Source organism: Lineus longissimus, chromosome 2 (assembly GCF_910592395.1).
Source record: "Lineus longissimus chromosome 2, tnLinLong1.2, whole genome shotgun sequence".
NCBI classification, from domain to species: Eukaryota; Metazoa; Nemertea; class Pilidiophora; order Heteronemertea; family Lineidae; genus Lineus; species Lineus longissimus.
Genome location: NC_088309.1, coordinates 20,861,461 through 20,872,939, shown reverse-complemented (window position 1 = coordinate 20,872,939; position 11,479 = coordinate 20,861,461). Strand labels below are relative to the sequence as shown.

General features: G+C 40.7%; 1 protein-coding gene across 2 annotated transcripts; it reads left to right on the top strand.

The window, feature by feature from the left end:
- Positions 1 to 3: 3 nt before the first annotated feature.
- LOC135482807 (protein HIRA-like) lies at positions 4 to 11,167 on the top strand. Of its 2 annotated transcripts, none has more exons than XM_064763203.1 (27): positions 4 to 367; positions 841 to 903; positions 1,235 to 1,345; positions 1,693 to 1,783; positions 2,106 to 2,200; positions 2,463 to 2,558; positions 2,925 to 3,007; positions 3,160 to 3,237; positions 3,542 to 3,709; positions 3,897 to 3,941; positions 4,141 to 4,197; positions 4,443 to 4,513; positions 4,712 to 4,817; positions 5,098 to 5,271; positions 5,652 to 5,737; positions 5,950 to 6,121; positions 6,357 to 6,424; positions 6,600 to 6,813; positions 7,019 to 7,111; positions 7,354 to 7,505; positions 7,744 to 7,905; positions 8,073 to 8,131; positions 8,259 to 8,364; positions 8,552 to 8,659; positions 8,934 to 9,097; positions 9,416 to 9,504; positions 10,589 to 11,167. In XM_064763203.1, the coding sequence occupies exons 1-27, from the start codon at positions 331 to 333 to the stop codon at positions 10,700 to 10,702; spliced, it is 2,862 nt and encodes a 953-aa protein (XP_064619273.1). In that variant the 5' UTR covers positions 4 to 330; the 3' UTR covers positions 10,703 to 11,167. The 2 variants fall into 2 exon arrangements, with proteins under 2 accessions (XP_064619273.1, XP_064619272.1); XM_064763202.1 differs by having other exon boundaries at positions 4,138 to 4,197.
- Positions 11,168 to 11,479: the final 312 nt, after the last annotated feature.

Here is an 11,479-nt window from a genome sequence, read left to right as displayed (position 1 = left end):
AAAAATTCGTTGAGTTTATTTTGAAAGTGCGCACAAAAGCGTCGATAAAAGCTAATAATCACCAAGTCTACTGAAGATGCTCTTGCCGTTTTGTCAGAATACACAATAAAGTAGCTACATACAACCCTTTTCTAGTTAGAATTTGCCGTAATAGGCCGAAAATCACTGTTTTCTTTGTCCTGAAACAGAACAATTTCCCGTCCGAATTTCGAATCACCCGCCTCTGCCATTGGTCTAAAAATAGAACAAAATGGGAGCTGTTTTGAATGACATGTGAATACACTGCACATTTATCATTATTTCTCGGCTTTGTTGTGATCCGAGGAAGTGATGAAGTTGTTAAAGCCTGGATGGGTTACTCATGATGGTAAGATATTGCCGTTGATTTTGCTTCTGATATCCCAAGTCTGGTAAATAGCTGTTTACTTGTGGGGCAAGATTTTCTTTGTTGACATGATGAGAAAGGAGCCAGGTCCAGGAGAATCTGGGATATAGGGGCCAGCATGAGCTTGGCATACGTGGCATTGTTTCGACAGGATCACCTGTCCCAGAGCCAGCAGCTGTCATTGTATTTGCCCCTAGTTCCATGACGTCACTTGCTCTCGTGGTGGACTGATCTCTGTCACTTGTCGGTTGTGGGGAGACTTACACCAGTTATATTGGGTCTTCAATGCAACAGACATCACATCAGCTGCGATATTAACTTCCAACCAACAGAGGCTGAATGTAAAACTTGGCTTAAGTTCTGCAACTCCACCACAAGAGGCACTCGGCAGGAAAAAGGCAAATTGCATAGAAATAAGAATAGAATATGAATTGAAGTATTTTGTGTCTTTTCAGGAAATGCCATATTTTCTGTTGACATTCACCCAGATGGATCAAGATTTGCAACTGGGGGGCAAGGTAAACTTTGTTTCAAATTCACTTTAGCAGTGTTCTGTCAAAAGAGACCTCTCATAGTATCCTTGCCATTTGTTTAGCTTGCATCTCCCAACAAAGAAATATCCTTCCTGCTTTGATTCAAAAAGCTGTATACTTTAATACCTTTATAGATTGAAACCATTAGAAGTGGTGCAAGGGCTATTTTAGGATGAATGCATGAATTAACCTGGGAATTATGATCAATCAAGAAACTAATGACACCATCAGAAGATCCTTAGACTCCTTGCATCATAAATGTTTCCTCCTTCAGTGAGTAGTAGTCATACTGTTCTTCATTGCTTGCAATTTTAAGGAGAGAATTCAGGAAAGGTCATTATCTGGAATATGGCACCAGTTCGCAGTGAGGAGGATGAAAAGAATGAGAAAGTACCCAAGATGCTGTGCCACATGGATAATCATTTAGGTAACTAACTTTATATCTTCTATGAAAAAAATGCCAGGGGTATTGCATGCTGAAAAAAAAATGTGAAAACTATGATTAAGGTTGAGCTAAAGTGTAGGCCCTAACCTTTTGCCGCATGTTTGGGGGAAATTGGAGCTCCACCTGACTGCCACGATTTAAGTATGGAGACCCAGCTTTGCTGTGTCAATTTCAATTCTATCGCACGTAAAATTTGTCACCTGTGACTACAAGATAAGAAAACCTTTATTTCGAATGCACTCATCGCCAAAGCTTCTTTCAACTCCATTTCCATTGGAACGCTAGAAGGCTTATTTAAAATCTAACCAAAAGTATTCTTTGGTTTGTAGCTTGTGTAAATGCAGTGCGATGGTCGAATCATGGGAAGTACCTGGCTTCGGGCGGTGATGATAAACTCATCATGATATGGCAGATCGGAAGGTGAGTGCTAATTTTCATGTTGTAGACTAGGTTGTACTTAAAAGCTAGCAGTATTTTTAGGTGAGGACTGTTAAGTGTTAGTGTGGATTTAACAAAATGAAAACAAAAGATCTGGGTCTTTCTATTAATAAAATAATACTTGTACTTGTATGAATGGGGCTAATTTAACAAAAACCTATGCTCATCATCTTCATTTTAATCTTGTTAGTGCTGGTATTTATCTTTGATCCCTGCCCCGTAACTGGATACACAGCCATCTTATCGTTACATCTTGCACCAGGACAGGCTGTTGACAATTGACCCACCATTGTTTGTATTACAGATACACTGGTCCAACCACTGTGTTTGGTTCTGGTGGGAAGCTTGTTAATGTTGAAAGCTGGAGATGTGTAGTGACACTGCGAGGCCACTCTGGAGGTACGGGCTCTTTCCAGTTAGCGTGTAGCATTGAACAGGGTCAAAAGACATGATGACCCGTGACTACATTTTAGGATAGTGACGCTGATGTAAATAAATCCAATTGTTTGAGTGGTCAGTCGAGCATGACGTCATGTACTGATTGCTGAAAAACAACAAGTCTAGTGAGTTGATCCTAAGAAAACATCATTTGACATCAAGTGTACATGTAGATATCAACAGAGGGTGTCTCCTAAATTTTCCTCATAAATGTCTTTTACAGACGTGATTGACCTATCGTGGTCCCCCAACGATGCATGGATGGCTTCATGTAGTGTAGACAATACTGTGGTCATATGGAATGCACTCAAATTTCCAGGTAAGATCACTGTTTTCAGTCTTATTTTTCTTAAAGCAAGGAGAAAACACTGTGCATGTGCAGTACATTTATTACCATTTATTGAAGAGAATCAAAAATTAAGTGAGTCTGTCAGATGAGACCTAAAGTCTGGGTCCCTAATACCTGATGTCTATGCCAGGGTAAGTAAAAGGTCCCACAGGGTGTGAAAGAGTAACCAGTCCTGTGAACTTACAAATCAGCAAAACCTCAGTTGGTGGTAAGAAGCCATTAATGATGGATTGATTGAAGAAATAATGTCAGCATGCTGGATTCTAATGTCAGACGGATGTCTCCATTGGTTGAATTTTTGAACATTCTATCAACTATTTCTTGTTTAACTTCCAGAACAAATCAAGGTGCTACGAGGACATACCAGCCTGGTGAAAGGGGTTACTTGGGATCCCGTGGGCAAGTACCTTGCAACACAGGTAAGTCGGCCTGAAAATGATTGTCTGCTGCAATTCTACCCTGGATCCTAATGTATCATGGGGTTTAAGAGTTAAGTTTTGTATGTTTTATGATTGAGTTTTATGAATGAGCAAAATTTTCTCAGGTGTATTCAATGCTGTTCTTATTTCAGTCTGATGATAAAACCTTGAGGGTTTGGCGAACTCTTGACTGGCAGCAGGAAGCTTCTGTGACAAAACCATTTGAAGAGGTAATAGTAGACCTACTCATTGTCAGTAATTCGATATCATACGCATTGGTTGGAAACTAAGCCACTGTCAGACACCCATTTACGCTAACCCATTGCGGGTAGTAATAGTTCAACCCACTCATGATGGCCACTGTTGGAACTTTGGTCAATTGACAGCAGTTTGACACAAATCCGTCCTTGGCAGTTTGAGGCAGATCTGTTGTAACTTGTTTGACATTACTTCTGAAAAACAATCTGTAGACAGTTGTCTAATCTACTTGCAGTGGTGCTATGACTTGTGCTAAGGTTGCAATTGTATTTTCAGTGTGGTGCTACAACTCATGTGCTAAGATTGAGCTGGTCTCCAGATGGACACTTCATAGTATCTGCTCACGCTATGAATAATCGGGGGCCTACCGCTCAGATTATTGAGAGGGAAGGATGGAAAACTAGTATGGATTTCGTTGGACACAGAAAAGCTGTAACTGTTGCAGTAAGTGTTCTAAAAATTGTCCTTGGTTTCTTTCAATGAGTATTATGTTTCTGTTTAAATTTTGATGTTGAGGTGCATTGAGGAACGTTCGTTGTCTCTTGAAAAGGGGGTGTCTGTGGACAGGTAATTTGTGATGATCACTGTTTCTCAACCCTAATTTGTGAATGAGAATTTCTCTCCTTTTCAGAAATTTAACCCAAACATCTTGCAGAAGAAGAAATCAGGTTCAGGGGTGAGTCTCCAATTACTTCTCAAAATTGTTGATCTGAAAAGTTCAAAGGCCTTTAGCTAACAAGATCGTAACACCAGATAGAGTGTCTGACAAACATGGAATGCGGTGGCCTACTGGTTAAGGAGTACTGGGAATACTATGGTCATGTTACTATAGCCACAGGGAATATTTGCATATCAATTTTGTTACATTTCAGCAGGCACAGTTTTTCTCGTGTTGTGCTATTGGTAGTCGAGATAGATCTCTGTCGGTTTGGGTAAGTAGACCATTGCTTCAGGGGTTCATTAAAATAACGCTCAATGATACATCTTTCAAAGGATTTTGAAGAAGAACAACTCAGTACCAAGTGTTTTTTGATTGGTCAATAAATCTGACCATAACTACTCATGTGATAACCCTAATGACCAGTGCAGAACGCATCATGATATGCACAGTAGCCAGGTGGTTTAAAATCCTCTTCTTGTCCATCTGCTGTAAGAAATGGGTATAATTTTCTTTCAGTTGACGGCATTACGAAGACCCCTTGTTGTAACCCACGATTTGTTTTCAAATTCCATCCTGGACATTAGTTGGTAAGAGTCTTATAAATTTTCTCTGCCACAGAGATCACTGTCTGTCACGCCTCAGTTTTGGCCTACATGTGAGCTCCACGCTCGGGTTGCCAATGTTTTTAGTAACCATTGCTCAACAGATTCCTCCCTCCTAGCGTAATTGGAGTGAGCACATTCTTTCCAGGATAAAGCAGTACTCGATGTTTTCTATGATTTCAGGAGCCAGAAGGGGATGGAACTCATTGCCTGCTCTGTGGACGGGACAGTGGCATATCTACAATTCTCACCAGAGGAACTGGGGACGCCACTTACCATAGAAGAAAAGGTAGGCGCCACAAGTACACTACTGTAGGGTGTCCGAAAAAAGTAGAATTTATCCACATGTCACACGCTATTTGTGGGATTAAGCAAACATAAAATAATTTACTGCACTTTGTCCTCTTCCTGCCTAGGAGGTACCTAAAGCTTTAGTCATTAGTTTCCACTGGCGCTACAGCATCCTTGAACCATTTCTTTGGAGTAGCTTTATGTTGCTGATCCTGTTGCTTGGAACAGCCAATCATGAAAACAACTTTCTTCTACCTTGTATTCATTTATCTGTTCAGGTGCAACTCCATCAGAAGATCTATGGGAAGAGTATGCTCAGCACCTCAAAGAATCAGCAGCCGGCCAGCCAGATCATTGAGACCACTGCCATGTTGAAACTGCAGCAGCAGAAGGAACAGGAGAGGGGTAGTCGAGACAGTCAACCTGTATTGAATGGGAATACTCCCCAAAAGGTGAGTGTCGTGTTTAAAGATGAACTGCTTGAACGAAAGCCCCAGTGGGACTTGGAATGGGAGAGCCATTGAAGACTGCCTTGAAACAGTATGAATTACTCAATGGCACCAATATGCTTGATTTACAACCTACAATGTTTTTTTATAACAATGTTTCTGTAACAGGTCATCAAGATGCATGAAAGAATCACACTTCTCTTTTTATCTGGCAAAAATACTGCAAAGAAACCCCACTGGATCTGGGCCTTTCTATCCCAGAAGTTATGAAACTTATGGTTTGATCATGAAGAAGTCCACCTATTTGATAAATGATATTCATGTAATCTGAAAATTATGCTATTCCTGGTTTACAGTAACCTAACCTTGTGTGTCGATTTCAGAGAACGACGCATCAAATTGAGACCAAGACTCCGGATGGACGGCGAAGGATCACACCAATATTTCTAGCTCCTCAGCCTGATTTAAAGTGAGTTCTGTTATGCAAGTGTGTCATGATATGGTTTTAAACTCTTGCTTGTCCGACCCTTGAAGTCGCCACATAATGATGTGATAGCAATTTCTGGGCCATTTTAAAAAACATTTGTGAACTGAAAAGATGCATTGGCTTGCTGTGCCATTTACAGAGATTTATCTTAAGTCCACTTTCTTATTCATTTATGTGTACATGTATATTTCCAGTCTGAGTGAAGTTCCTCAACCATTCTCCGCCAATTCATCTCAGCCCACATTCACGTCATCCTTAGAGAAAACCAAGATCATCATAGAAAAACAGGACACGGTGACCGACTCGTCATGCTCGCCAACAAAGGTGTCAGAGTCCAGGATTCAAACCATCACAGACAGTATGCCGGTGAGTGCTAACAATTAACTCATTGTAGGACCAAGTGAAACAACTGTTGCCAAACTGTTACTGACGAGAGCCTGTCAAGATTATCTGATACTCCGACGCATGACCGTTGCAGGCGACGGAGACACGATACAATGCCTGTTCATATGATAATGCGTGATTAATGCATGAAAACATGACCTCTATGTTAACTTGACTGATTGAAGATTTTTACGTTATTTCTGTTGTTCATTTCTAGTCCATGTCTGCCCTTGATAGCAAGGCTGTTGAAAAGTGTAAACAGACGTCGGCCACACCTGCAGAAAAGTAAGTGAATGGACATGCATTTTAAATTTTCTACTCTGCAGTTCAGTTGGAAACCCTAGAAGACACGTGATCTTCAGTATCACATTCTATAGTGTGCACACATCAACATTTAAATTTGTTGATCCCTTACCCTTGTACGCAAACAAACTCTCTAATGATGATTGATTGCTCTTAGGTCCGAGAAGGAGAAAAAAGACAAAGTGTCGGAGAAAGAGAAGTCAAAGGAGAAGGACAAAGACAAAGAACGAGAAAAGGAAAAGAAGTTGTCTCTGAAGAGGAAGATGGAAACACCGACAGGAGCATCAGGCAAACAGGGGCCTGGTCGGCCACGGAAAGATCGTACGCTTGATCAGCACAGATTGATGGCCACTTCTACACCCATAGTGCCTGTGAGTATGCACGTTCAACAGAATGTTGCTGATGAGCAATGCGACACTTCGAGCAAAGGCTAATTCATCGTTGAACCATGATAATTTTTGCCTTTTGCATATCATCTTCAGTTTCAAGCTGCTTTTTTGTGTGATTCATTCAATATTAAAGATTTCCTATTGTGGAAGGGGCTGTGTATTAATTCTTTCTCATGCGATCTTTCAGTTTATTTCTACCCCTCAAACGCCAGACACACGTGTGGTTCTTCCAGCTTCCCTGCAGCTTCCATCTCTCAGGATTGAAAATACATCTATTCAGGTGCGTACAGCATTTTTCATTCAATATATGGTATTCAACCCCTCACTAGCTGATTTACCTCATAGAAATATGTTTACCCCAAGAAAATTGACATATGGTTCCAAGGAAATCTGAAAAAGAGCTTTCCAACAAATGGGCCTGTCACTTACATGTACATGTAATACTAATTTCTGTGCCCTACAGAAGCAAGAAATATCATCACAGCTGATACATTGCACCATTTTGCATTGTTATTTTTACAGGTTGAACATTCAGATGGTCGGAGTAATATAGAGGTAGAGAATGACTACCGAGCCGGGATACATACCGTCCATAAAGTACGACTGATTAAGGATGGCAGCGTCTCCTGGGAAAATCTTCTATCAGCTCGTATCAATGCCTGTTGTGGATCAAAGTAAGGACTTTTTAATCTTATTTTGCAGGGATCTTTGAATTTTCAAATTGGACCAAAAAGAGGCATTTTAGACATTATTTCTCTCGCTATTCGGTCTAATTTGGGCACATTTTGTAATGACAAGCTGCTAAAGTATTCAGCTGATAGTTATTTATCAAATAGATAAATAAAATGAAATGAAAACGTGCTGCAAGGCATATCTACATGAATAACCACTCTCTATAACTGATGTTTTCAGGAGCTACGTGAGTGTTGCCTGCGAGGATTCCACTATCTCCATCTTCTCATCATCCGGGCGACAAGTCATCTCCAGCCTCGCTCTCGATTCAAACGTGGCCATCTTCCAAAGTAAGGGCAGCTATCTGATGGCAGCGACTTCAAAAGGGCATTTATATGTTTGGTAGGTATTTTGAAAATCCCTGAATGTGTCTTATTAAATGTGAATTGAATACGAGCGCTGTGCAAATGCTAAACTGAGAAGTTGATGCTGTCATTGATGTTAAGAGGCAGAGGAAGTTATTGCTATGATTTTCATCTGAATATTGACAAAATACCTTTATTTTTAAGGGATCTCCATACACTTCAAGCTGTGATAAAACGCGAATCATTATCCACCATCATCACTGGTAAGTTGGTTAATACTAAGGCACAGAATGCTATGAAATTGACATTTGATTTCAATAATATGTCCAGCAAGCAGCTTATTATCAGCTGAATTCTAAGTAACATCATGAATGTATAATATTCTTTCAGACAAAACTATACGAATTGAGAGTTCTCGTCTGACAGAGAAAGGCCAACCGATCCTATCATTCAGCAATGGCAAAAGTTTCACTTATAGGTTAGACCTGGGATGCTGGTAAGTGTTTTTCTGCGGTGGTCATTCAGAGAGACAAAAAGTTTGTATTCCCAGATGCTTCTTAGCCTTATTGCTGCAGATGAGGTTGTTGGCCCAGCAACTCAAATATCTTGGCCAGGGTGGAAGAGGTCACGTTTTTTAAAGTTGTCTGTAAGTGTATTGACATGATTGATGCTCTGGTTTCCAGGTTATTGGTAGCAAATAGAGATGACCCGCTGCGACTGTGTTCAGATTTCAACAAAAATAGAACGTCACAAAAGGGCCTCCTCTTGTCCTTGCAATCTTCAAAAGATAAGTGAGTTGATTTTATAAGGTCCCCTCCTCATTGTTTCAGTAAGCATGGAACGTACAGCATTACACAACTGAGTAAAAACTTTTCTTTGACAGATAATGTGTCTGACCCTTAAACTGTAGGTGGGCAATATTTTGGAAAACTTCATCCCACTTTGGGTCAACTTCACCTCGTCTTTACAGTACTTGACATTCTGAAAGTGTAGCAAATAAAATACCACCAAAATATCCATCTTTATAATGACCTTCCCTGAAGTTTTTTTCCACTCTACTTACAGGTTTGCACCCCAGGCAAGTCGTATGTTCCAGAGTAACCCGTTGTTACAGAAGGCGTCCAGCTGTGGGCATTTGGAGTCGCAGTTATGTGCCAGTCTTGCTATCGGTTCTGCCACAGAATACAAGTTCTGGTTGACTTCTTATGTTAGGTACTTAGTTCAGGAAGGTAAGAGACATTTTATAGGCCCCTATTGTCTTGTAGAAAAATTATTGTTATGATACATGTAGCTATCGATCAGGACAAGTTGAATCTTCGTTTCTTTTGTAACCAATATACATGAAACTTGACCTCATGACCTATCTAGCCTTATGATGTTTCTGGAAGTTACTCAGTGTCCAGCTTCCAATTCATGAATGATGCCAATCATCTTGGTTTAATAAATGTCTCAGTGAATGCTGCACCAGATGTTTTGAATGATTTCAGGTATTCAGCAGCATGTATGTTGCTGGGAGATTATAACTGGAAAGTGCTTTTTTCTTTTAGACTTTGAAGAAAAACTTCGGGAAGTTTGTGATGGTCTTCTTGGCCCAATGTTTCCCTCTAAATCTCACAACTGGGAGTCGAAGATCCTGGTATGTATTCACTCAGTTGTAGAATTTCGCTTTCAGTCACTGATGAGTGCAGAAAATAGCACAATCCAAATGATCATGATTTATTCTGATGAACGTCTTGCCTACAGACAATAGTGAGGCTGTGCTCCCAGGGTTGGCGCGGCCATTCGCATTTTCACCACTTTCGAATGCTGCACATGAGTGCCGAATGTAAAACAATGTCTGGCTAAAATTTTGCGAATTCAATTTGAATTGCCATGATTTGGCGAGAGAGTAGCCTAATAGTGTTGTGCGAAAATTGATCAAAGTCTATCAAAAAGATCCACTTTCACACCAAATGCACCAAGGAGCGATCGTTAGTCAGTCAAACTTTATCATATTAATTGCGGGCGGCCGCGCTATCACACGTGGTTGCTATCGTCTGCATTGTAGTTCTACCCGTTGCCGCTACAGTGATTTTGGTGGCGCTGCTGGTCGCCTTACACATACATTATCGGCTAGTTTCCCGCTCGCTTCGTTGCTATGAAGTCTCCGGTCACAGGTTCCTGGAATCGTTCGTTGATTTGCTAGTCTCAGTACTGGCGGGCTGCCATTCTCGCACATGTTACTGTGGGCTGGGTCAGCCCCAAGATGGACCAACGATCGGCAATGGCTAGAGCTGACAGCCACTTGGCTAAAAAGTGGCTAGGAGGAAATAATTCACAGAGCCAACCCTGGCTCCCCTACGAAGTGATTTACAACCTGCATACTGTGTGTTCTGGTATGAGTTTTTGGCAGGCGAGGAGTTGACTGCCACACTGTACTACTACTAGGCCCTATTGATCAATGGCCCTGTACACTGTCTTTTTAGGCTTCTCAGTCTGCTTAAACCTGTACACACACAATGAAACCCTCGCTGTTGAAGTTCTTTCTGTGCAGCCGTCCCTTTGAATAATGTGCAAATTTTGTATTCAAACTTCAAATGTGCCCTTGGAATGATCCTTGAGACCAAATATCACTATCACCCAATTATTGCTAATGTGAAGGAAAAGCTATGGAATGGTTTCAAAATTGACATTCTCTTACTGTACGGATGGATTTACACCTTATGTTTCATTCATTGTAGGGGTACAAAAAAAGAGATCTGCTCGAGGAAATCTTGCCAATGGTCGGAGCCAACCTACGATTCCAGCGACTCTTTACAGAGTATCAGGAACAGCTAGAGACGATTCAAAAATGAAGTGTGTGCCAATGAACTTTATGGATGCGCAACTTCGATGCTGTGAAGGAATTTTCATGACCGAGTTCAAGTACAAGAATGATGGTAAACCCCAAGTAATGTTGTTATGTGCATAAAGGGAATCACTGCAGAGATGGGGTGGAGTTGATGCACTGCACAATCTCTCTACTGATCTTGCAATTCTGATGTGTTTGTCATCTTCTTTGAGGACCTCCATTTTCTCTTTTGAATTATGGGACTTAAAATAAAACTAAATGTGCTCAACGGTGGAAAGTACATCATGAATTTTAATTACTAACCTGAAAAACCGTTCAAACTATAAACATTTCTTGGATTCTCATCTGATCATGATTAATTATATTGTTGATGTGAAATAATATGTCATCGATTAGTTTTTGTTGGCAAACTTTTAAGACTTGTACAGCTCAATCTTGTTCTATGATAAAGTATTTGTTTTGTAATGAACTAGTTACTATTTTGTATATGAACTATTCACATTATCATTATCCTATTGTCTTTTGAGACACCCTGAATAGGGAGCCCCTCATCAAGTGCATCTTGTCCTTGTTGGAAAACAACCTACTGTCTTTTGAGACACCCTGAATAGGGAGCCCTTCATTCAGTGCATCTTGTCCTTGTTGGAGAACAGCCTGCTGTCTTGAGACACCCTGAATAGGGAGTCCTTCATTTACTGCATCTTGTCCTTGTTGGAGAACAACCTACTGTCTTTTGAGACACCCTGAATAGGGAGCCCTTCATTTACTGCATCTTATCCTT